Source organism: Neocloeon triangulifer, unplaced genomic scaffold, assembly GCF_031216515.1.
Source record: "Neocloeon triangulifer isolate White Clay Creek 2 clone unplaced genomic scaffold, ASM3121651v1 ptg000009l, whole genome shotgun sequence".
NCBI classification, from domain to species: domain Eukaryota; kingdom Metazoa; phylum Arthropoda; class Insecta; order Ephemeroptera; family Baetidae; genus Neocloeon; species Neocloeon triangulifer.
Window position 1 is genome coordinate 4767504 of NW_026775551.1, and position 27906 is coordinate 4795409.

Consider the following 27906-nt stretch of genomic DNA (forward strand, 5'->3'; position numbering starts at 1 on the left):
GACTTTTCACTCAGCGACAGACGCCACCGCCTTCTGAGTCAATTGTCATTTATTTCGCTTGACTGCGCTGAATATTTTCTTTTTAATCTACAAAAGACGCAGTGGATCAAGATTGATGCGGTTTGTAACTTCTTTGAACGCCGCCGAAATTTCTTTTTCAGACTTCAAAGTGCACAGCGTCGCATTAAGGTTTCTGTATTGGACACATTTTTGATGTGAAGTAAATTTTTTAAAAACATCAAAGTGGATTCAATTTTATTTCAACCCCGATAATAAACACAAATAGGTGGGAAAATGAATTTTGTAAATTTAATGATTTCATTTTATGTATTTATTATTATATATTTTTTTTTTTTATTTTATAAAAGTCGTTTTTCAATTTAGTTTCAGAAATTTGTTTATTGGGTTCAAAACTGAGGGCAACTATGCCCCATACATGAACTCATCCATATTAATGACAAAATAAAAATTTAAAATAAGAGAGAAAGACAACATTAATATTTCTCAATGAATTGCTTTTTCAGCGTTGACTTGAAAAAATTTACATTTTTACAATTTACAATTTAGCCAATTTTTGTATTTTTTCTTGCCCGTGAAATAAGTTTGCAGACCTTAAATGAAGCTGGTAGAGCCATTTATTAATTTATTTTAAAGGAAATATTTCTACCGTTGAGGACAAAAGTCGTTTTTGAACTTCACTGATACAAAAAATCACCAAATTAGAAAACAAACTTCTAAATTTTTACTTTTAATTTACACAAAGCAAAAACTATATAATTTTTCATCCTTGAGTTATCAAATTGCTTATTTTGAGTGCAAAATTTTATTATTTTAATAATTCTTTCAATAAAAATAATCCTTTTTATGGTTTCAGATCAAAAAGATGTATATTTAAAAGTGTTTATTCAAAGTTTGTAAAAGTTACCAAAAGGCTTCCCTCAGCATGAAATAAAAATTCCCTCCTTTGGGTGTAGAAAACCTGCGCAGTAAAAATTTAATGCAAATTCTGACCTTAAAAGAACCCTCAAGGGAGCACATCAAGAACTTTCTTCTTTTGGTCTGGCTCAAGTCGGTTTTGCTCTGCATGTCCTCTCTCGCAAATTTAATTTAGCCGCGGCGAGTTAATTAATAAAAAAGAAGCATTTCACGGACTTTAAGCCAGCAAGTGAAATCCTCGGCGCGAACCGCACATAAATTTCGGAGTGAAATTTTTACCGCAAAGGTGAGCGGCGGCAGACGTTGTTATTCCTACTTGTTTCCGAAAGCATTTAGACCTAGCGAGCGCACGTCAAGTGTGTGCGCGCCGCGAATTCACAACTGCGCCCGCCGTTTCAAGTTCATGCCACCGGGAAACTTTAATGAGAAGCAGTTTGTTTATAATTTCATGATTGTGGCCCTTTAACCACCGCCTCAAAGCGAGCGCCGACGTCTTTCTTCTTTTGCTGCCGAGCTCAAAACGAAAGCTTGAATAATGAGAGGGTGAAAAAAAATGCGAAGAATGGAATTGGTGGGGCAGACTGAGAATCAAAGCGCAACCGACTCCTCGCTCTCGCTAATGAGAAGACCAAGTTTCACCCAAAGCTGACATCAACTCTCGCTTTCTCTCCAAACTCTCGGTGTATGAGGCGGTGCGTATTTATATTTATTTGTGAGCCAAGCCTGCCTTGGCAAACAATTAATTTTAAGTGACAGCCCTCTGGAGAAGCAACGGAATATTGCGGGAGGCGTTCTCATTAGCTTGAGTTGCAGAACTTGATTTTAGAGGAAATAAATTAGGAAAATATGATTTGAATCGGCTGGATATTTTTCCAAATTCTACCAACTTTTTTTTAAAGAAAGTTTATAAATTGGAGAGTCCAGAATAATAATGACTAAAAAAATTGAGTTGATTTCAAGAATTTATCGATTGCATAAGAATAATGATGAAATTTGTTTCTTTTTTTCAGACTTTTGTAAAAATCTTATCAATATTAAGCCAAAACTAATTGCACACACATACTTTGAATTTTAAATTTTATGATTTTCATATTTTAATACTTCTCATTTCTTATTAATTAACCTTTGACGAAAGCATCATTTTAATTTGATTAATCAAATAGAGCACAAAGATTTAATTGGAAATTTTGGGGAATTTCATGTTTCTCATGCCTAATCAAGTTTATTCAGTGCTGAAGCAGAAAGTTAATTAAACTTTATGACACTGTTAAAAGGAACCTTTTAACAAAATGAGCCAAGGCATATTCTTGAGAGAAGTAGGAGGAAAAAGTGCCATCAATATTGGTTCTCGCTCTCTCTCTCTTTTTGGAGCTTCTTCACTTGAAGGACAGGTGGATTCGAGTCGGCAATATATCGCCAATATCAATCATCTCAGACAGCCAAGAAGGAAGTCACAAGTTTTTTTTTTTTACCTTTCCCTTTTCCCAGAACATTACTTTCTTTGAAGCTATTCTTTGGCATACGCGGAAAAGCTGGGGAAACAAAAAAATCTGAAGACCGTAATTGCATTTCTCTATTTGAAGGACGACATTAATTTTCTATTTTTCTATTTGCGAATTAATGATGCATGTTGTTATTCTGCTGGGAAATATGTAAATGGAAAAGTGGAAGCTGTACTCACTCTCGTACTGACAGCCTCGCAATTCCACCCTCATGCACACCGTTCGCTGATGGATGCTGTGTGGGAGGATTCTGATTTGACTGGCAATGATTGGCGGATTGAGGTAGTGGCTAACTATCGTCGATGTGTCACTGTTGCCGGTCAATATCTGGAACACAGAGAGAGCATGATCAGCGAAGGATTTTGATTGATTAAATAGTGGAGCAAACAGAAATTCATGGAATTGGAAGATTAATTTTTCATACTTTGAATAGTTTATCTAATTAGCTTAAATTATTTCTATGATATCGGTATTTATTTTATAAATTTTGATCATTTATATCCATTGATTTGCTTTTAATTTTTTTTAGCTGCAATAGCATTCTTGACTGTGGAAACCTGATGATAATTTTATTTAATATCATGGCACAGTCTTAAATGTTTTTACACGTTTCTACGCCTTCTACGGGTATCCTTAAAGACCCACTCCGTTCATTTGTATTGCTCTTTATTCTAAAAGATTGCTAAATTTCGAGTATATCTTGTGAAAACACTACTTGAAAATTCCAAACCGTTGCATCTCAATCAAAAGAAAACCTAAATACGAGTGATTCGCGCGAAAAACATGTGAGAATTGAATAGCCAATCAGATCCATCAGTTTTGTACAAAAACTGTAGGATTTGATCACATTGGCGCTGCGAACGCTGATTTTGCCAAGTTTTCTGCACAGCGTCGTTGGGCACGAGGGAAAATCAGCGATCGCAGCGCCAATGTGACAAAATCCTGCAATTTTTGTACAAAACTGATGGTTCTGATTGGCTACTCAATTCTCACATGTTTTTCGCGCGAATCAATCGTATTTAGGTTTTCTTTTTATTGAGACGCAACGGTTTGGAATTTTCAAATAGTGTTTTCACAAGATACACTCGAAATTTAGCAATCTCTTAGAATAAAGAGCAATACAAATGACTGGAGTGGGTCTTTAAGTATCCTGAAAATCCTATAAACCACAGGGAAAAATTTATTCACTCTTATTCAGAATATTTTTAACTTGATATTATATGAAATGGTAGAAAAACCAATGAAAAGTTTTCCGATACTATTTTCTCATTCATACTTTCAACGTTGCATCTCACATCATCCACTTAATATTTGATTTGATTAGTTTAAAAGAGTTCTCTGTTGAGATTGCAGCTTTTTCTTTCCCCTCAATGGAGCCAACTTGATGTACGTCGTCAATAGCTTACTTTGCAGATTTATTCGCGGCGTGCATCAGTTGCAGCAGAGCGTGCAATGACACAGTCTGATACGTTATGAGTGCAACGTTTCTCTATTTCTGCAAAATGCAAGAGCCCAGCTGAAGCACAAGGCACATCTGCGATATTGAGTTTTGTTCGGATTGCGGCCTCTTTTACGCTGCGTTATATGAAATTACGCAGTTTGCCTTCCAGTTCGTTGTGGAGCAGATGGATTCAAGTGGAATAGAACTCTTCAAATATATTGCGACATGTCTCTTCTATTATTTGTGTTTGAAGAGACAGATGTAATTATTATGATTTATGAAGAAAATTATTTGAACGTAACATAGGGTTTATTTTCAACTCATTTAAGCATAAACTATTTGCAGTTAACAAATTATGTTTTAGGCAAGACTGGCAAGGTTGCTAAAGTTTTTCAACTATTTTTTAGAAGTCATCAACTCATCAATGACAAGGATTATTGCTTATTTCCATGCCATTTTTACAAATGAAACATTTAAATATTATAATATAATAGAGTTCATGGCATTGGTTAATATTTTTTTTATACTGAGAATTGAACAAAAAGCTAAATTGGTGCGAACGTCAGTTTTTATACTTTTAAATAAGGCAGAGCTCAAATTACTTTGAACTTTCCAAACTCTGAAGTCTAACAAACACACACAACTTTTCCCTCTTTCCAGGTAAGCAGTATTAAACCAAGAAAAAAAGCATTGTTGATATGAAGTTGAGAAGTAGGTTTAAAATACACCAACTGGTCAAGCAACAAACACACACAAAAGGAGAAAACTTTGTACTTGGGTTGGCGCTTTTTTTCTTGTTTGGGCCGCCACGCAACAATAATCACAATAATGGTCATCGCGGCTGCAAGTTTGGTCGTTGCGTGCCGTTAATAACGACACACAGCTCTCGCATAAAAGCATTGTCGTGTGTATAACGAGCAGGGGAGACGCACATAAATTCATTTAGGGGCCGCTCTCGGCACGCTGCTTTGTTTCCTCCAAGGAGATTTTATTTCTCGTGTGTGTCATTCGAGTGGCGCCTCCATTAAACTGCGCGCACCGACCACGCTACACTTGTGTCTGTTTGTTCCGGCAGGACACCGCACCGTTTCGGCAGCAAATATTTGCATTTGATGGTGTTTTCCCTGTTGGAAAACACGTGAAAGTTTTTTTTCTTTTGGGTTAATGAAAATAAATTACCGTGTAGATTTTAAAGGTAGATGTGTAATAATTTTCTTGTGGGATAAAACAGCGGGAAAATGAATTGAATATTATATCAAATTACGTAAAATATGATACTTTGCAAGCTTGGGTTAATTTTTATTAGGAGTGGCAACAAAAGTAATAAAATATAATAATAATAATAATAATAATAATATATATTTCTTTTATACATATATTTTTTTACATTATTAGGGCCAGGCCAAGACAGTCTTGTTGTCCTGTGCCTTTTTTCCCGTGCAAAAAGCACCACCCAATTTATTATTTTTCATTTATTTTTATAATGACATTATTTTTAAAGCAATCAGCATACAATACATAATCAACCAGTTGGGCAGCAAAATGTTTCTAATTGTAAGGTAAGTGTAGTCAAGGATAGAAGATAAATTTTTTATCAAATTTAAATTTTTATATAACGCATATGAATAAGAATTTTCTGTGTAAAGAAGGCACGGAGATATGGAGCACACCAGAAAAATTGCGACGGATTAATATTTAAGTTTATATTTATATCCAATTATATTTGCTTTTCTGATAATTTAAAATTTTTTGAATTTATATGCAACAAAATATATAAAAAAGCTGTTTGAAACAAATTTCAAATAAAAACTTTGTAGTAATGTAATGTTAAAATTAACTTTATTTTAGTTAATTTAAATAAAGCAATAAAAATGTATTTTATGTTAAAAAAATGATAAACAAAATAAAATCGAAAATTATGTTTAATAATTGTTGTATAAAGAATAAAGTTAAAAATAAATTTAAAATGACTTGCAATCTCGGCTAGGAGGCGATTATCAAAAGGCAGGTCATGGCGTATTAAAGAGACCGTGTGCGAGCTAGACGAGAAACGAGAGACCTATAATTCTGAACGGCCGCCAAATAAAAGAGTAATTCTTTTCTAAACCGCGCAATCTGCATACGAAATTAGCCAAGCGGCGCACTAGACTCTCTCGACTCGGCCGAGAATATAACCGAGCGAGTAGAAAAGCAATCCGGCGTTTCTGGGTCGCAGCCCCGCGGAAGGGGGTAGTTTTTCGCGCGCACACCATAAATCATTGAATCTTATTTTAATGGAAGAGTGCACTCGGAACACGTTAAATCATGAAATTATTTTCTTCCTGCTGCCATAAATATGCTGGCGGGGCGAGCGAGCGTGCGGCCGAGATGTGGCGCAGAAATTCCAGTTCGATTGTGTGCCGCCGACGCCGCGCCAGTTGACAGGTGGCACTGGCGAATTTACGGCTGCAACCAGGAGGACGCGCACACACACCAAATCACGGGAAAACGCAACCTTGCAAGAAAAATCAGTTTCTATTCTATAGGGAGCGTGGGAAAAAAAAACAAAAAAACACCAGGATTACTAAAAATTTTGCTCAATTTGAAAAATTCTATGTAAGATGAAAATTTTAAATTATAACTTTTGTAAAAATATAGCTTATTTTTCCAAATGAAATGTTTTAATACTTAATTCAAATGAAAATAATACATAAATAAAATACAGAAACTAGTAATTATTATTTTATTAAAAAATCGTATTCTAGAAAAGATTACTGGTTCAATCAACTACAAGATTATTATTATAAAAGATTAAAATAATTTGGATGAACATAAATTATCTCAAATTTGAGCAGAATAAATAATAAATACTTTCCTATTTTGAAATTTAAGTTTTATATTTCTTTTCACGAGGGAAACGTAGAATAAATATGTGCAAATAAAAATATTCAGAAAAAGAAATTTAGTGATCTCATTTTGCTTAAATTTCATGATCACAAATATTTCTGTGCGTTTTTATTCATTTCCTTAAAATTTCTCAAATATTGGAGCACAAAAATTTGACTTTGATAATAGACCCAAATCATAATATTAAAGTGATACAATACATGTTGGCCACAAACATCTTATCAGATGAATCCGAGCTTGTTTGTTGTACCATAAGTTTGCAATTTGTTTATTTTTGTATAAATGAGAGAAGCAATATACAAGCAGCAGTAAATGTCTGCAAATTCCCAAAGGATCAACATGCTCATCAACACCAACTTCGACGAACGGGAATGTGTCCCACTTGGGTGCCTTTTAGAAGAAAAAAAGCTGCGTGCAAAGATTTACATGAGCAAGTCGGTGGAGTTGATGAAGTCGTGAGCAGCAAAAACTCGGCGCCAAGTTTCGCTCTCAACTTTTATGGAAATGCACAGCTCTGGCGTTGCGCGAACTTCTGTCCGCAACTCGGTGGGAAAAAACTCTTGAGACTCGATTGCATTACAAATCCACTCTGTACTTCACTTCTCTACGATCAAACGAGAATATCTGATAATAGAACTTGCACTAATTACCGTAGAGCAATTTACAACGCAATTACTATTTTAATTATTGTTGGGGGGGAATTACACAACGGCGTGACCAAAACGAAATGCCATAAACGCCATTATCACCTTTTTCAGTTTAATTTTTGCCGCACGCATACATTTATTAATAGGGAAAAAGCCTTTTGTTGTTTGCCAGGCAACTTTTTAATTTGAAATAGAAAAAAAACGATGTTAATCGCTGAGAGTGGACGCGATTTATGTGTGGGCCGTGCGGGTCGGATTTTAAAACACTCGGCACGCAGCCGGTGCATAAATATTTAGCTGATAGTGCGCTCGCTCGCCCGTTTGAATATTTCATGCATGTGGCAACACGATATTATTATTATTAGCCGCACATTATAAATATAAACTAGGTCAGGCACTACTGCGGCCTGTGTGTACACTTCATATCATCATTATTTCAGGCCGTAATCGAAAATAAATATATAAATAAACTTCCACATCGAAGAGTGTAAATGGTGGATTTTTTTGCCGTTAATAGGGATCACGGTGGAAATTAGCCTTTTGTGATGAATCGTCGGTGCATTTTCCCTTCACCTGCACATTGAAAAAGCTGTTTCGCTTTTTTGCCACAGCTCGTCTCGTCATTCAATCAAACTGACTCGTTATCCGTTGGCGAAAGGTGAGCCATAATTAACTCTTTGACGTTGAAAAATCATTCGCGAATTCAGTGAACGGCTGATGAGATTGAATTGCACCCCAACTTTTAAATTTTTATTCATGTCAGTCGGTGGTGTGCAGCGATTTTTTTACCCAGCAGGCGGATAGAAGGCGAATGAAAAATTAAGATTAATTCCTGCTTTTTTTTGCTAAATTTAAACTTTACATTGAATTGATGATTTGATTAAAGTTCATAATAATAATAATAATACACCAAGAAGAATCATATGAAGTTTTTCACGTAAACTTATATGTATGATAACTGGCAAAAGTTATATACATTAAAAATAAATAAAAGTTAATGCAAAATTATCAATTAAAACAAAATATAAGAAATATATGATTACAATCAATGCATACTAATATAATATGATAAAATTTTGATTTATTTTGTAAATTATAATTTTAATTTATCACAAAGTGATAAGCTTATAAAAAATATATAAAATACATGGAATTATAAAACCTTTATAAGTTGATGTAAAAAATTTCAACGTATTATATTAAATTTTTAGTTAACAATTATAACATTCACTTTATATGAAATTTTTGGTATGTTATTCAATATCAGCTTCATAATCTAGACTCTAATTAAAAATCAACAATATGAAGATTTTAAAAGCAGCTGAACAATCTTTTGGCTGCAGAGCTGAAATTTGGCACTCGCGTCTAATCGGCTTAAGAATTTATTCCAACCGGCGTCAAAATTGCAAATTTAAAAGGCAGGGTGGTGGTCGACAATACTGTCGCGAAATGACTTGTGCAGATTAAGCAGCTTCAGCAGGCAGAGCTTTCCTCCTCCGCCAGATACACATAATAACGGCCGACTTGTAATCCCGAGATGAGCAAACTTTGCTAGCAGGTTTAACAACCCGACACCCACCCGATTGCGCGCACAAAGTACATATATTTCTGCGTTTTGAGCTCTCGCTCGAATCTGCGATGATACATAAAAATTGTATACCGAGCAAGAGAGTAGGATAGAAAAATGGATGAGTGTGTGGTGTGTGCGGCGGCCCGTTATCCTAGATTGCAAAATCCATACACAAGCTACCGATACGGACGGTGAGTTGGCGCTGAAAGCCGATACACCCTCTCGCACTGCATTACAGGCCCACAATCAAACTTCCGACAGCGCAACTTTCCAACTTATTTGCCGCATATTTTGCTAATGTTGCACAGAGGCACAAATTTTTTATTGAGTTATCGGAGTCGTTGCTCGGTGATTTGGTTTCCATTTGCTTGCCATTTTCACGCCGCCAGCATTCACAAAATACTGTATTAAATATCGCCACGAAGAGCCGAAACTCAATGGAAGCCTCCAAATCACTCATAGCTGTTTCTGCTCATATTTTGAATCATCACTTTATCATTTTACTCAATATAATAATTAAAATAGCTACTGACTAATCAAATTCATAATGGAAACGAAAGTAAGCCTACCAAAGTGAAGTTTTTCAAATTAGTACCATAATCGATTACCGCTCTAAAAATAAAATGTATTAAAAATAAATCAAAGTTATTACAAATTTATCTATTTCAGACAAAATATAATAATTAATTTATAAATACGATTAATACAAAATTATAATATTAAAAATAAATGGTTAATTTTGTAAATTAATATCTCAATATGGTTTTAATTTTTTTTTACTTTTTAATATTTTCCGTAGTGTTTTAAAAATTATTATGATTATTTATTTTTTCTGACCAGTACAAAAATTTTTAAATGGAAAAAAAGAGAGGAAAGGATTTAAAACTGGGAGATATCTGCTACAATCCTGATATCAAAAGAGACTCGGCCACTATTGAAAAAAAAGAACAATAACATTTAAAAATATTGAAATTTGAAACAAGGATGTTTCATAATTTAATAATTTGTTTTAATTCATATTTTATAGCGCAATTATACTTTCATTAAGTTGGATTTACTTGTAATATTACAGGACCGCACGGAATTTTGAATTAGTTTCATATCAGGGATGCCTGGTTACAAAACATTCAAGTGCATCAAACACTAGAATGTTGATAAACATTCCGAATTCTCCATCAATAAACACTGAGCATGCATTCCGAGAGATTGATCAAACGCAATTGCAGCACCTTATATAATCACATTGCAAACTCCGGTACCTTGTTGGCCTGCACGTGCTGAACATAAATTTATACATATCTTGAGTGCGAACAACACAAGCAAGCCATGCCGGCCCCTTATTAATTAAACATAGGGAAACATTTCATCGTCCTCGGAGAGAGTCGAGAGATAGCTCGAGTGGGTTGGTTGTGTGATTGAGGGAGAATGTAGGGTTCAGAGACTTGCAAGGAGACCGTTGTAATTGTAATTAATGAATATCTCGAAGAGGTAAACAAAGTAAATAATTGTAGCCGAGTAGTTGGTTCACCTGCCAGATGCGCACACGTGTGGGCAGAGAAATGCATGGAACCTCTGGAGGGCCATTTGCCGAGGCGAATATAATTTTGATAAATGGAATTAATTCGGCCGGAATGATGTCGGATGAATTTTGCATCGCCCTCTCTGCGGCCGCAAAAGGCCTCTGTGTATTTGTAGTACGGCGGCGAATTTACGATAATGGAGGGTGCTGTTGAGAGGCCGTTGGAGGAGGTCAGGTGTTCCGACAGGATTACAAGCTGCTGCTGGTGCTCATCTGACGACTCTCACGTGTCGCATATATGCACTGCCGGGGCCGAACCGATGGCCTGCTAAATTATTGAGCACCCTTGACACCCAACTCTGTAGTTGCTCCTCGAGCAGGCACGTCTCCCGTTTCTCTCCGAGGAAAAAAAAAGAGTTTGTACTTCCAACTACGACACAAATTGCTCGTCGCGGTAATTGAACGTAGCTTACCGTGGTCTACTGCTAATGGCCGATTTTCATGACCTACGTGATTAGGCCTGTCGGATCGCATGCTAAAATAATATGTATGCGCCGAGTCAAATTGGCGTGTGTTTTGTTTGGCCAGGCATTACGCTCGGGTATAAGTGAAAGTTGATTTTAGGCTGGCAAAGTGGTGCGCGTTTCAAATTGATTGCAGGAAATTTTTCATGACGTTAATTGAAAAGACTTGACGATTCATGCGCGCTTTTTTATATGCCAATTACTTCATTTTGTATTGATTCCATTTCTGGGGGTTTTAAAAGTTAATCACTAGATTTTACAAGGCTAGGAGAAAAAATTGAAGATTTTTTCATCTGAAATAGGGGATAATTAGGTGAAAAAAGCATATAAACAATCATTTTCGTACCTCATCTAATTGTAAATTTTGTTAGGCTAGCTGTGTGAAATGAGTCGCCGTTATTTGTCCGAAATTTTTTTGTCAGAAAACAGATTTTTGCATTTGTCAGAAAATAAATTGTTAGAAAATTATTCATCAGAAAACGTCTGTTTTTCAAATGTCAGAAATTCAAAAGTAAGAAATGCAACAGTAAGAAATTTTTAAAATTATTTCATAATTTTCTATCCTGTAGTATCTCTTACAAGATAATTCTCAGCCAAAAGATGCTTATTTATTGGGGATTTTAAATGCGAGTGCCCTCCGAAGGGTCAATAGCAACACGTATTCCGCCAATAATATTTAGAAACTGTTTTAGAAATTCTAAATTTTTGTACTATTGAAAGATTTGTAAACAATTTTAAATTGCTTTTAAATATTTAATTGTTGTATTATTTTTACACCCAAGATTTTATACCTAGCGCTTTTATTTATTAATTTTTTTTAATTCACTGTCAATAGTTTTTAAAGATTATGAGCTACTAGCTACTTAACTGAATTTTTTGTATTGGTTTAAAAAAAACTTTATACTGCTTTATGTATATAAAATATGTTTGTATTCAAATTGAATTATATTATCACTGAATTTAAGTGCCATCTGAATTGGAAAATAGTTCAGATAGTTTGCTTTGTTTTAAATTAATTAATTTATTAGGATCTCATGCTGAATAAAATCAATTTTAATTTGTACATCTTCTGAAGGCTGTTGTGCTCACAAAATCAGAATCAAGAAATATCAAAATTTTTTGCTATCAATAAGTTTAGATTTTGTAAGATGAATAACATTGTTAAAATAGGTTGAAAAAGGTCGTGTTTGGCTCAAAATATGCAAATAAATAGAAAAAGTACTTGAAATAAGTGATTTTTCTCTATTAATTGATTACTTTTGGTCATTTTAATACCTCTAAATAAACTGAAAAAATGTATTGGGCTGTATAACGTAGCACCATTTTGTTTGAAAATTAAGTTAATAAGTTCCCATCCCTGGATTTTTTCATAGTAAATTATCAAAACACAGAAAAAAAGCGTCCGAGCCATGTAGAATTTTGCAAACAAATGCTACTTTCATTTTTAAAAAAGTTACTAAGCCAGCTTTTTCTTCCATGGGGAAATAATATTTTCAACGACTTTATTTTTCTTGGAAAGTAACTTTTTGAAGTCCCCTCGGAAAAGTGCACAATAATGAGGCAACAACAGCCTGCAACCTGAATTAGCTCATGTGCATCTTACTTTCTTGTGAAGTGAGTGTTGCCATTAAATTACGGCAAGTGTGTTGTGCGCTCCTCAGCGGTACCTGCCGCCGCGAGTAATGGACTTTTAATTAAAATCCCTGCACAATCTGCATGGCTGGCTGCATTCTCGCCGAGGGGTCACGTGGCCTCGACGTTCCCGAGAGTCTCGCAAACTCTATTTACGGCATCTTTTTTCCTGCTTTCGAGCCAACACTCGGGCAAGTGGCACGTTCTCCGTTCGCACTCCGCCGGGTGCTGCAAATGAAAATGAGCACTCGGGCGCTTTCCGAACTCATTATTAATGCACGTTCGGGCGTTCAATTTGCAATGGCTTATTGGACTGCTTCGCGCACACACGTTATTATTGCATTATTTCTCTAGCGCCCGATGAAAGGCCTTGGGTACTTCTTTATGCATTCTGCTTGTTTTGCAGTCGACGCAAAAGCAACTCTGGCTTTGATTAAAAGAGAGCGATGCAAATAATGTGATCCGCGGGCGCTCGCTCTGCGCGCATTGCATCTCAAATAACTTTCTGCATTACGAGCGGCAATCAAGCTCTATTTTATTTCATCCAAAGTATCAATAACAAAATTAATTCTGCTCAGTTGGATGCAGTTCGAGTGCCATCAGAGTTTCATGCAAGATTTGCATTAACAATTCCTTTTTAAAATAATTTGTTTTTAACAATTTGATGCAAAAATTTGGACAAATAAACAATAATAATCAAAGTGAATAAAGATTTTGTTTGAAGAAGTTGACACTCGAGGAGATGATCATGGAAATGAAGAGATCGGGCGTTTTCCTCTTTGCAAAAAATTGTTTTTATTCAAAAACAAACGGCTCTACCAGTTTCGGTCATGGTCTGCGACCCTATTTCAAGAGCAAGAAAAAATACAAATAATCAGCAAATTGAAAAAATTATTTTAAAATGTGTTTTTTCCTTTCAATTTGCTGATTTTTTGTATTTTTTCTTGCTCATGAAATAGGGTCGCAGACCGTGACCGAAACTACCAGAGCCGTTTGTTTTTGAATAAAAACAATTTTTTGCAACGAGGAAAAGCCTGATCTCTTCATTTCCATGAAGATTTGTTGAGTTTGTAATTTTAAGAGCAAGTTTCTCTCATTGGTTCTCCTTAAAATTCGGAAAATTGCAAAGTAACGTTGTCCCAGGAATTTTATCTTCTGATCCCATTGGAGCTTGAAATTAATAGAAACACAGTATTTTCATTAAATTCCAGAAATACTTTTAATTATTAAGTGAGGCATTCACGCCAAATTTAAAAAAAAAAATATTGACCGTGTGCAGCAATAAACACTATTTAGCCACTAAATTTAAAATTAACCAAAAAGATAACAATGCAGGTATATGAACAACCCAAAAACACGAAAAGAGATAAGGTGGACGTACTGAACCCAGATTCTAATATTTCATGTGAAATTGTAAAAATATGTTTTTCTTTTTTAGCTCTCATCAGTTAATGCCCACTCCATTTGTTAGCAAAAACGACATTCTTTCTGTCGACACAGCGATCAGATTGCATTATTATCTCACCCCCTTAAAATACACCCCACACATAACGTCCCATTCGAGCTGAAAATGATACGCATTTATGGCGCAGAGAGAGCGAAAATAAACCCACGCACTGCCCACATAACATGCACCACTGGCCAGAGAGTGATGAAATGAGATAAAAATTCCATTCGGCTTGGTGGCGATCGTGCACAGTTTTCGGACAACTTGTTTAAACCGCAAAGCTAATCACAAAAATTCAGCCGACTTCATCAGACCCGAGCGGTTTGACAATGATGGACCAGACGCGATCCGAGGCAAAAAAAAAAGGGCGCTGGTCACAGCTGCAGGCCAGTGTGGCAATTTTTACGGGCTGCTGCCGCTGGCCGGGTGACAATGAATGTCAAGCCGCCTTTTTGACGAGCCGCTTTGATGGATCGCCCCGCTTGGCTGCAGCTTTTCGCAGCATATTTTTGCGCCACACAAATACTGCATTTTTGCCAATAAATGAAGAGAGCCGCCCGCTTGATTGATAGATTGCAAACACCCCGGTGACACTTTCATGTTACTACTCGGCCTTTTGTTTTAAATGGGAGAGGATTTTCACAAAATAAGTTTCCTGTCTAGTATGAACTTGCAATTATTAAGGAAATCCAAAACCAAAAATAAATAATTCTTTGAAATCACTGAAATCAGAGATGAATGAGCATCATAATTGAATCAAATTGTAGTAATTAACTATGATCATAAAATAAAATATAATTTATCATTAATTAATTATTCCATATTATTATGAAACCCTCTCTTAATGAAGTAATTTTTTGATAAAAAAAAAGTCATTAAAAATTAACAGTTAAGCAATATTAGAGAAATTAATGTGCTATAATTTGGAGTTATCCTATGAATAATTAAAATTTTATATAGAAAAATAGATTATTGTATTTGTTTTCAAATTCAATAAACTTTCATTATTTTAAACCGAACCAAAGAAATCATAAAATTTATTATAATTATACAGATTGAAATTAACAAATACGATATATGCTTTTCATTATCTGTGGCCTGTATTGAATTTTCAGAACCCAAGAAAAGTGATTCACCTGATCAGAGAAAATTATGAAAACTAATAATAAAAAATAAAAAATTATGAATATCATACATAGGGGAAGGGAAAATTTAAATGTTTTTAAAAAGATCGGAACATCGTGCCACATAAAAAATTAAAAAATGATCAATTTCAGTCCGATCATTTTGAATTTAAATGAAGAGCTCTTCAATTTCCGAGTGTTTTCAATTTCTCTCGCAGCCATATTGATAATGCGAATTATACGCTCTGGCCAATTTCATTAAATTTGGTGCAAATATTATTTAAACGTATTAAAAGTTGGGCCGTGTGTGCGGTGAATATTTTATTGGCGCGCATGAACAGCTGAACACTCGCTAATTCCGACACAGTCGGCCTCTCTCTATCATGACGGATCCCCCGAGAGAGACGGCCAGAGAATTTTGATGTGTGAATTCATTAGCGAGCGCAAATGTGAGTTAGTCGTTAAAACCGGCGCGCGAATTATTATCGCGTCGCACACTCGCGGTGCCGCAACTTTTTATTCGCTGCCGCGCCCCCGTTAATGAATTATGAGTTGTAAAATGGCGAGGTAGGTGCGTTCTCAAATAATTTTGCGACTCTCTCGCAATAAAATGCTGCCTCGCCAAATCTGCAGTGCAGTTTTTAACGCGCAGAGCCTCATATTGGTGCCATATATTATGATATAATTAATCTCTTGCATGCTTTTATTTTCCAACAATTATTTTACTGTGCACTTTATGATGCAGTCGTTTGCGTATGTGTGGCTTTTTAACTCAATCTGATCACTGTATCATGGTCGTTACAGTCAATAAGTATTTAAAAAAGTTTGCTTTGAGATCATCATGAATGTAATAAACAAAGCAAAAAAATTAACAAGAGATGGATTTTTTTAACGAAACAAATTAAATAAAATAAATCATTATTTCAAAGTAAATATCTTTTTATTGAATATTAATATATAACATATTTTATATATTTTTAATTTAGTTGGTATATTAAAATTAATTAATAATATTTTATATCTATTTCTAATTATTATCAAATATTAAAAAAAAATATATATATTAACTCCCGTAATAATTTTAGTCTTCTGAAAATCTCAAGAAAATTTCATGTTCACTAAATTGAGCTTTATAAATTTTACTTTGAATTATGTAGAACACATGCATTTATTTTAATTTCAAATTGATTTTCATGATGGCATAAGAATCAAGGTTTAATTTGCATTCACAGGAACAAGGAAGATATTTAGTCAAGTTTAGTAGCATATTTAGAGTGGATAGGTGGTCCTAATGAGAAGAAAGTTCTGAGGACTGCAAAATAATTTGTATATGGTTAGGCGTTAGGCCAGTCTTGTTGGTCATTGCCCTTTAATGATGGTGCAGAAGGCACTACGGAATTTATATTTATTTTATGGATAAATGAAAAATTAGTATCTCGTTGTCCATATTATTTTTTTAATATTTGATTTTTTTATAAATATATTTAATTTTTGTGTATTTACTTGATGTAAGATGTTGTGTATTTCATATTGTATCTGAATGGAGAATAAATAAATAAATAAAGAATTTTCTATGTGAAATAATTGAATTAGCATATTACACTTCACATTAAATACAAGCTTTTTACTGCTAAATGTGTGTAATTAGAGAACTGCGCCCTTATCAAAGCGGACGAGGATTTGCTCACTGATGTTCGCTCTCAAGAAGTGTCATCAGCGTTGGAATTGCTTTTGCATGTTTTGTTTTTGTTTGTTCACGTCAGCAAAGAGAAACTGGAACTTTGCATTTGCACAATAATCGTCAACATGACACCGCTACTGGCAAAATAACAAGTCAGAGTGTCTTTTTTTTTTTTTTAGAGCGGCAAATAAAATAAATATTCAAAAGGATTATTTTATTTTAACAAAAATTTTCCAAATGTATTTTTTTTTTTCAAAACAATCTGCAGAATTTAATTACAAAACGAAAAAGCCAAATATTTTTACCACATGCATGAGCTGCAAGGGGCGAGTACTCGGCGCAGTGAATTCTCAATTGAGGTGTTTTCTCTTTTTGCTCGAGAGCAAAGCACAAACGGCCTGCGCTTAATTAAAATATTTGGTGCACGCTTTGATGTTGTTTGCTTGTTGTATTACACAGAGGTTGAATTTCATATAAAATCCAAGGCAACAACGATACGCGTGTGGCTTGAAAGCAACAGTCTGCCGCGAACATTATCCGCCTGCTTTTACCAAAGAAATCTCGCTAATTAAAATTGCTGGCGCGTTTAATTAGACTTTGAAGTGATGCAAAAATTTATATTTCGGATTTCACGCCATTGAGCATTTCCATGTTGTCGGAAGATACCTTGTCGTGCTCAACAAATTAATTCCCTAGCCGTAAATCCAAAAGGTCAGAGTGATTTGCGGATCCGACCAATTAGTGCAAAGTTTGGCCCAAAACACCAAACTTCATCATTTCAAATGTATAACCGTACGAGCTGCATTAACGCGAGGCTGCGGAATTTGCGGTGTTTCCTGCATCGTTTGTTGGCGGTCGACAAATACAACGGATTTATCACGCAGCTATGTGGCGCAGGCCATTTTTTTTTTTTTAAATATTCCATTTTGCAACAAAGTGAAAATTAATTTCGTTTATCAATTTTCCTACAATTTACATAACATTGGCAATTATTAAATAACAGTTACAAGTTAAAATTTAAGTTTAGTGACAAAATTGACACTCGAGGAGACGATCAAGCAAGTGAAGAAAGCGGGATATGTCTTTATTTTTTTCTTTGTTGCAAAAACAGAACAAAACGATTCAAGATTTGTTTATTTTGTTTTAAGCATTTTGTACAATATAAATAGTAATAACCACTTTTTAAACTCTTTCAGTGTTGATCGCGTGATCGCGGTCTGCAACCTTCATTAATAAGAACAGAAAAATACAAAACATTTGCAAAAATTGAAAAATACTATGGGTTTTATTTTTAAGATTTCAATATATTTTGATAGAAAGATAAGAAAGGTGTTTTTTTTTTCTTGATATTTTCAAGTTTTTATTGCTCCTGAAATAGGGGACCGTGACCAAAACTAGTACATCAAATGTGTTTTTCATAAAAAAATATCTTTTCAACGAGGACAAAGCTCATTTTCTACGCTTTCAAAAAGCTTTTTTAAGTTTCTATTTGTATATCAATTGAGTTATAAAACTAGGCGAAACTGAAACGTAAAAATTATTATAGCTCGTCTTTGTAATAATGATTTAGGTATACGACAAAAAAACATTAATTTCTTATATAGATTTTAGTACACCAACTCATATCGCGTAATGCCACAAAATATATCGATAAAGAAAATTTTATGGAATAAATTAATTGTTAAAAAATTCTTACTATCAGTTTTGTATTACTTAAAATAAATAAATAAATATGGATCCTATGAAAAGCCCAATCTCTTCACTTCCATGACCATCTTCTTGAATATCAACTTCTTCAAACAGATTTTATAATAAGTGATTTTTTGTACTGTGTACACAACTATTTGATTTGAATAGTTGTAAATGTGCAAGCATTTGAATAATTTGAATATTGGAGCATTATCATAATTTTAATACTTTGAGATAAGGAGGTGGAGGGGGGAAATACGTGGAAAAATTATTTTTATATGTTACGTACGTTAATAAAAAACAGTAGACAAGGCATAATTACGCTCGTGAATATCTGGTTTAGCAGATTTAAACAGAAAATCTAATGAAAAAAGGTTAAATTAGAATTAGAGCATCAAAACAATCTTGAAGTGAGCAGAGTAATGTGAATGTATCTGAAGACTAACGACCAGGGGCACGGGTGAAAAATTTGCCACGCATTGGGCTCATTCGTTTCGCGAGAGGGCCATAAATTGCAGGGCGCTGTTTGTATTGATTCCTTGTTAATCTCACGACTCATTGGCCAGGCGCAATGAGGGCAATTTGTAGCCATCTTGCAGCCGCAGGAGCGCCGCAAAAATTAATCTCGCGCCGTCATACAAGCATCTTCATCCTCGCGCCGGCTAATTTGGCCGCAATAATAATTTTTCGCGCACGTCCTGCGGATATAACAAAAAAAAAAGTACGAACAGGTAAAAAAAGGTACGTGCTGAATAAAACAATAAATATTCATATTCGCACCGCATGAATTGTGATGCGCGTTTTTAATGCGTTGAAGGCGCCCGCCGGAATAATTTATTATGTAGATTTCACATGCGTGCGAGTGAGTGGCGATCGATATGGGCACAGCGAACGTCATTTGATATTTTGTCAGCGCAAATAAACGTGGATGTAATTCTCGTCGGGTTACGCGGCAGGAGAGTAAATGCGGCTTATATACCTTTGTGCCGGTTGCGGTTTAATATGTTATGCTTTAGCTCGCTCTCGCGATATGAAATAACATGTTCATTATCTATAATAATAATAATAACGCCGGCTGCCGAAAATCAATTTGGAGCCCTAAATAAATAAAAGCCTCGACCGTAATGTGTTTATTTCATAATAATAAGTTAATTCCATTAGCGATCTGTGTGGACGCGTCAAAGGATTAAACTCGCATTTTCATCAGAGTGGGGATTTTAATTAAAGGCGTGTTGGAGTGAGAAGTGCAGAGTGCAAAATCTTCGCGCCTCTCGTGGACGTAATTTTGACTTGTTATCTCGGTCAGATAAGAATCGACAAGTCACACTCAACGTTAAGAAAATTTGTCTACAGCAAAACATTTGTCGGCGCGTAAGTGAGGATGCGATTTAGCGTTGGCGGATCTGCCAAAATGGCTCCAAGGGAAGTTGTCTTTGCGATTTTGTTCGCAATTTTGGTCTCATCTTGCATGTAAGTCAGCCTTTTATACCTCATAAAACATGTAAATTTATTGAAGCTATTTTACTTTAAAATCTTTTTCTGCAGAGAGTTTTCATAATAAAATATTCTTATTATTTATTCCTCACATATCAAATTAAATCAGGGAAAGGGAAAATAAAAAGTGTTAAAAAAATGCAGCACCTCTGGTGAGCAAGTCGTGTTAAGTGATGATAACATTAAAACGGCACTTCAAAGATGTACACGAGCTACTTTCAGATTGTAATGTTATCAAAATGTTTTTTTAATTAATGACAAGCATATTTACAAAACTTTTAATTATCTTTTTGTATCAAAAGTAAATATAAATATAAAAACATTTGAGGGTGTTGCAGAACAAAAATGATGTGAAATACAAATTAAAAAAAATGGATGTTAAAACAAAATTGAACAAATTGTTATGAACTAATTGAAAATAATAAAGAGCACTGTTAATTAAATGTCCGTGTAAGCACTAAAAGCTTCTAATTTGAAGCAATTAGTCTGAAAAGCACCAGCCGATAATTTCTTCGGAAATTGGCTGGACTTGTTTCCAACAATTTGTGTGTAAACAATGTGATGTAACAATTTGGACAAATAAACAACAATAAATAAATATCTTTCAATAAATAAAAAAAATTTAATTCAATTATTAATCGTTCTTTAGGGTGGAGGGTCAGGCTGCAAGGGCCAAGGTCATCGTAGACACAGACGTCGGGATTGACGACGCGTTCGCCCTCGGAATGCTTCTGGCCGCAGACCAGCGGCAGGAAATCGAGATCGTCGCCATTACGACCGTCCTCGGCAACACGGGCGTCAGAAATGTGTCGAGGAATGTGCTCAAAATTTTGCAAACCGCAAACAGACTGGACGTACGTGAGCAATATTATAATCAAATTTACACCTACATAATTTTTTTTCTGCATTTTTCTTTTTCCATGGAATTTTTTTTTCTTCTACCAAAGATCCCGGTTTATGAGGGAGCAGCTTTTTCGCTTGAGCTGACCAACAATAACGACAGTTATTTTGGCTACGACGGGTTCGGGGACATCGAGTACCCCAACCCGCCTGGTGATGAGTTTCTGCAGCCGGTGCCGGCAGTGCTGGGGCTTCTCGAGCTGACGAAAACGCACCTCGGTAAGCGGCCGAAAGTATTGTGTAAACGGATTAATGTCCGCACTGCTTCTCTAATGCTTATTTAATGGACTGCTCCCCTAACGAGAGAAACGCGGAGGATTTATTTGTCCTTATAATGTTATTGGACCCGGTGAAAGTCGATTCTCAAAATTGGAGCCGAAAATAAAATCACATTTTGACGAAGAGGAAAAAAATAAGCCTTTGCAGAGACATGCTTTCATTTGCAATTTTCGTTCTTGGTAAAGGAGAAATAAACCTGCTGCTGCTGGGTCCTCTTACAAACTACGCCCTCGCAATTCGCACCGTGCCCGAATATGCTGCTCGGCTCGCCAGTGTGTGGGTGCTCGGCGGCTCGATGATAGGTGAATTTTTAACCAAAGTTATTAAAATTAAATATTACATTCTGTGCAATAAATAAAATTTAGCATATATTTAAACAAAATTAAATTAAATCATTAAGTGTAAAATATATTATTTTGTACTTTGTTAATGATTTTATTTAATTTTGTTTACATGTAAGCTAAATTTTATTTAAAATAATAATTAAAATTAAAAAAAACTATGTAATTTTTTTTCTCAAATATAATTATTAAATTTTCATTTGCTTCAATATATTTATTTTATTTATTTATTATACAACTTTTTAATAAATGTATAGAATATACATCGTAATTTTCTTCAATGAAATAATGTAAGCAAATAATTTTTATATAAATATTTAATATAAATATAAAATCATAAAATTCATAATGTAGACTGTTGTGTTACTCTATGCAAATGAGGATCGACACGGGAAAATTTGAAGTTTTTTTTTCTGGCAAGCATAAATAATACATGACCCATCTCTGTTCTTACCCCATCAATCATTTGGCCACAATTTCCAGGAAAGGGCAACATGCAACCAGGGGTGGAATTCAACTTTTGGGTGGACCCGTTGGCCGCATTCATCACGTTCAGTCCGCCGGTCCACCCACCCAACCTGGTGCAACTGGTGCCCCTGGAGATGACCATGGAGGCGGCGACGACCATCGTATGGTGACGAGAGAGATGCACCCGGCTGATTAATCAGAGCTAATTGTGATTGATAGGACTGGCGCATCAACGTGCTCGGAGCTCTGCCCGGAAAAGTCATGGCCCTGCTCAACGCGGCCGAGGAACAGTTTTGGCCACGTTCGGACATGTGGGTTTGTTCTGACCTCGTCCTGGCTGCAGCTTTTCTCCAGAGATCCACTCTCGTTTTGAAGGTTGCAGTAACGATACGATTATTAAATTCTAATTCTATATTCCTTATTTGTTTATAATAATAACTTGAATCATTTTTATTAAAACTGAAGTCATATTTAATAAGATTACACTGTATAATTAAATAATACATGATTTTTTTTCCAATTTTAGCTTCAAATTGCCAGAATAAATATGTAATAATTCGAGTGGAAATTTAATAGCAATCGCTAAATTATTTTATATTTTGGTAGACAAAAATCCAGATATCCATTTATAATTAAATTAATGCTGATCATAAAATAATGATTGTTAGAGTGGACGGGATTTTTTTTTACTTTAATTGCAGCGCGCGTCGAGTAAATGGCATTTGAAGTTGAATTGAGCAAACTCCCCTTTATGCATTTTAATACGCTCGGCGTGAGAAAATTGCAAACGGATATTAATTTTCGCAGACGCGCCCCAGTTTCATCGGCGTGGAAGTGCACGGACTGCATTTGGCAGGAGCGACCTTCGTTGATTACAACGAGCCCGGCAACGAGCCCAACGTCGAGGCCATCCAAGTTGTGGACGCCGAGGCCTTCAAGACTGTTGTTCTCGACTACTTCGGCGGGCTCAACTTTTGCAATAACTTTGCAACGGATGGAATATTTTGCCACGCAAAATAAAAATTTATATAATATAACAGCAATATTTTAGTTTCATTTATAAATTTAGAATAAACAAACTGAATAAAACTATTTTAACTGGTTGGCTTATTAATTAGCAAAGAAAATTTCTCTGCACTGCAGCAATAAAGGTTTCAAAGGTTTATTACCTTTAAAAATGTCAAATTAATAATTTAATTTTCCCAGATAGTTATTTCTTTAGTAAATTACTTATTTTTATTTAATTTCGGCCTTTTTTTGCTAAAAAGTACTACTTTTTATTAACTAAAAACTGCATTGATTGTACTCACCTCTTTGAGGTCCCACGTGCGATAGGTGCGCCACTCGTTGTCCGGCAGACCCGGCCGTCTGTACTCGAGGGTGTATTCTTCGGCGTACTCGAGACCAATGCCCTTGCCGTACCGACCCTGGGTCTGGACACCACCGACAGTGTGGACCACGCCTAGGTCGATCTGCAGGTACTCGCGGACGCCCTCTTTGATCTGCTGCTTTGGACACCAACCACCTCCGTTGCTGTCGCTACGCAATCTGGAAAAAAATTATATTTATTTCTTATTTCTTAAGATTCTTCTTAAAAAATTCTTCAACTTTACAAATCTTATTTTTAAACACAAATTAAAAATTATTTGTAAAATGTGCGATCTTTTATTTAAAAATTTATGAGAAAATCTTAATTACAAAATGTAATTTTCCCCATATTTTGAAATTCCAGTGTGAGATTTGTCGCCTGGTCCGAGTGTCACCATTTATTTTTTTAGGCTGTCGCCAGCAATCGCGTTGACAAAAGCGGGCCTAATTTATGAAAGTGCCAGTCTGTTTTTGCGCGCGACATTTAATTTATATTAGCCATCTTACACGCCCTAGCTCGCTTGCCTGATGTTCGCAGCTGGCGCAAAGTTCAAATAGAATTTTCAGTCGGACGCCAACAATGGGACGAGCGGATCTTGAGAGGCGCTCTTGATGAGACCTCGCTTGCACTCGAGTTAATTGGCTAATTTGCAAGGCCTCGAGTGACAGTTTACGAATCGAAAGTGGGTCGACGACCAGCGGCCCCTTCGGTTACACCAAAATGTTTTTTGCATTCAACGTTTGGTCGCTTCTGCTTTTTGCTCGCAACGTCTGCCGAGCTGTTGATCCTTGTTTTAAATAGATGCAGATGGCCCTCAAGTGAACGTTGCGGATTTTGCTCGCAGATTTTTTCCTACTATGCAGAGACGACTTTACTTTTTCATCAAAATAGAGAGGGCTAAAAGATCATTGGATTGAAGAATCTTTCTAAGAGACCGTTGTTGCCCAAGTGTGGTTTTTATTAAAATTCTTTTCGAAATTTTTCATTGAAATATTGTTTTTTTTTTTACAGGTTGCTGAAATTTAAAAACAAAAATAGATAGAATCAAGCAAGGAAAAAAATATGATGGATAGATTGACAGTCGCTTTGTATTTTTATGGTTTTTGAATTGAAATTAGGGTGGAGCGTTTTAGTTGTTTATTTTCCAAAGAAACAACAATATTCTTATTTTTAATAAATGAATAATGTGACTCTAGAAACCACACAGGCAAAGCCGAATTTGAATTCAAACACCATGGAACAAGCATGGATCGTGAAATTGTTCAAAAGAATTTCCAATAAAAAATATAATTACAAATTTTCTGTATGTGTCCTCTTTTTTATGACACTTATGGTAAAATTTCTTCCTTCATAATCCTACTGTTTGTTCAGTAGGACGTTTTTATCAAGAAATTTTGGCAAATGAAAAAGGGTAAGAGCTTCAAATTAATCATCTTTTAACAGCGAGAAAAGAATGTCAGAAATTTAACCTTGGCGGTTATTTCTGTTGTGCTGTTTTCTCTTGAGAAATATTTCGCTCACCATTCTTTCTTTCGCGCTCTCTCTTCATTTTATGCAAATTATCATCATCCATCAAAGAAAAAAATAATTTACTCCAGAGCGATGGCGAGATATTAAACTTTCCCTCGTTTTATATTTTTCTCCTTTTCATTCCTCACAGTCTCGGTGCTGAGGTGCATTCAGCGCAGTGCCCCAATTTGATTACGATGCAGACCTCAAAACAAAGCCATCATACCGTTCTCTCAACAAAAGGAATAGATGCGCTGCCTTTATTGTTCTCCTAATGAAATTGGATATTGTATCGCAAAAGACAATTCGCTTCCATTTCTTGGCAGAACCGAGAAAGATTCTTACAATTTCTCAAGTTAATTAATGACCTAATTTGATTGGGCTCGGTATCATTGACTTATTGATTCATTTTGAGTCTTATTATTAGTGAGATTTATTCTTTCCAGTAACTGATTTTACTGAAAGTTTGTAACCCTATCTTATTAAAAGTACAAGTACTTGAAATATTTATTTTGCAGGCATTTGTCCTAAAATCTTAAAAATAAATCATAAAATAACATTTTTATTTTATTTAAATTATATATCGATGGAAAAATTAACGTCTAAAGGGAATAATTATTTTGATCACTTGTACAAATATATCAGTGTCTTGTGCGTAACTCCGCTCACGGATTTTCAATTATCATATATTGAAATTATACAAATCCCCGCAGGGAGAATGTTAATTCATAATTGTACGTGATATATGTTCTTTAAAATTTTATATTTGACCGAGAGATAAAGTTATTAGCAATGGTGCAATTACAACGAAACGTTTCAACGCAAGTTGTACTGCACATCTCACTCGGTGAAATGCATAAATTAATTTCCGCACGTTTAACTGCTGTATGCGCCGCGCATAAGCACAGGAGGAGACGCCATTAAACGCGCGGCGCGTCAGAGCTTTAATATCTCGGCCGAGGATTTATATTTGCACGACGCGGCATTTATGGCTCGTCGGCTGCTGGTGTGCATTTATATGTCGCTGAAAGGTAGGTGCGCCGCCGAGCACTCACTCACTTAATATTGAAAATCGCATGAATTTACTGCCGGCTGACATTTTAATAAGTTTTATCCCTGGGCAATAAAAGAGCTGAGAAATTGCGAGGTCACCCCTGAGAAGTGCGCGGCGCAGTATAACTCAATCTGCTGCCGGCAAAAACTTTTCGCTCGTGCTAAATTATTGCACATTTATTGGCTGCCGACTTGATCAGCTAACTCTGTGAAGGAGCAAATAAAAGAGACCGAACTTCATTTAAGAAAGTCGAGGAGAGCCATTAACAATTTTGCTAACGACCTCCTCCTCCTCCAACTCACTTACGTCGGGTGCTGAAATCATTTCCTATCAAAAAAGTCAACCGCGAGCACTTTCTTAATGAAAAACCAATACGTCGTCAGGTGACTGTGAGGAGGTTTTCATTAAGTTTTAGCTGCCATTTCAATGATTGATCACAAGCTCGAAATTTGATTTTAATAAATTCATTTCCCTTCTTAATTTTAATTCACGGAAAATTATATGTAATTGAGGAAAATTGTTTCTTGTGAAAATAACTCTTACATTTAACAAGAATCACTGCTCAACCGTTTCGAAAATTGCTTTATAAGCTGACAAAGCTCCACTTTCATACAATGCAATCAATCTTCTGTTGTTGTTGTGCAATTTTTTTCGTCAGACCAAGCACGTATTGAACACTGAATAGCTATCGGCGGAAAACGTGATTGTGTATTGGATGCAAATGAGCCGATTGAGGGGAAAACAAAAAAATTGGACACTTGTCAATGTGAAACGTGTGTTTTTCCAACATTTACAAACAAAATGGAAAAATTGCTGGTCGGAAAAGCCTAAACCAACGAGCCGGAAAATGAGCCAAATGAAAAAAAAGGCCGCCCTTTTGAATAGGTGTAATCAAAAAGGCCGAACGAGCGAGGTATTATATGAAAACGTTATCGCCGGTCGCAGCAAGGGCACTATCGATCCGCCACCTAAATGGAAATTGGAAACCAAATTATCTAATCCTACCCTTGCACACGGCGTTTTTCTTTCCCCATTTTTCATGGCAGAGGCTATTTTCGATTGCGAAAGAAACAGCGCGCAGCGTTTGTACATTAAAAGTGGCCTTTTGATAAATGCAATATCGAGTGAGTGGAAAAAGGGAAGAGTGAAAAGAGAGGCTCTGATCAACACAAGAGCCGATATGAAATAAAAAGCAAAGAAGGAAATGGGAAATAAAACCTCTCCATTTGTTATCGGAATTTACGGCTGAGTTGAAGAGAATAATATCAAGTTTCGATATTAAAACATTCCTAATGCGGACATAACTCATTGTCAGTGTCTTCTGCAATATTGAATTCCATTGTCAATGCATATAAAACCGGAGTTTCTCATGCGTGCCTTCGGATTAGAATCATTATTTGCTGGTGGAATTGCACCAGACTTGGACTCCCTTGCTTAATTCGATCAGGCCGCTCAACTCTCGGAGTTGGTTTGCAAATTAGCAAGCCTACCCGCCGGGCACTTGACTTAATTAAGTTAATTGCCTCGCTTGGACAACCAGCAAAACAATTTGCACCTGCTTGGATGGTAACATGTCGTTTGCAAACTCAGATGGAAATTCTCTGATAGCACTCTCGTCCAGAGAAGCCCTCAGGTGGTAGGGATTATTATTCAGATGAGAAAGCCTTGATTCGCTTGCAAAGCACCAAAAGCCACTTAATTAGCTTTTTTAATTTTATCCTGAATACTTAAGACAAGTTGAAGCAACTAAAATTATATTGCGTAGAATTTCTACCTCCTCCTACGTATTTTAGGATATGCAACTTGTAACATTTTAATGAAGCGGTGGTTGCATAAATCATAATTTCAAGAACGGCTAGTTCAACATAAAAACCTCAAATTTTATTTTATTACT

At 35.5% G+C, this 27906-nt stretch overlaps 2 protein-coding genes across 4 annotated transcripts in view; one reads left to right on the forward strand and one right to left on the reverse strand.

Annotated features, from left to right (window-relative positions):
* The window catches only part of LOC132195522 (discoidin domain-containing receptor 2-like), a 136437-nt gene that overhangs the window by 45421 nt on the left and 63110 nt on the right, over positions 1 to 27906 (reverse strand). For all 3 annotated transcript variants that reach the window (XM_059617569.1, XM_059617568.1, XM_059617570.1), the window contains exons 4-5: positions 23391 to 23628; positions 2618 to 2765 (exon numbers count right to left, since the gene is read on the reverse strand). In XM_059617569.1, the coding sequence (XP_059473552.1) occupies positions 2618 to 2765; positions 23391 to 23628 (386 nt within the window). The remainder of the gene's footprint in view (positions 1 to 2617; positions 2766 to 23390; positions 23629 to 27906) is intronic.
* Positions 19908 to 23123, forward strand: LOC132195527 (uncharacterized). The gene is made up of 7 exons (XM_059617594.1): positions 19908 to 20068; positions 20742 to 20946; positions 21040 to 21211; positions 21457 to 21573; positions 22096 to 22241; positions 22300 to 22455; positions 22888 to 23123. Exons 1-7 carry the CDS (start codon positions 19980 to 19982, stop codon positions 23098 to 23100), a joined length of 1098 nt encoding a protein of 365 aa, XP_059473577.1. The 5' UTR covers positions 19908 to 19979; the 3' UTR covers positions 23101 to 23123.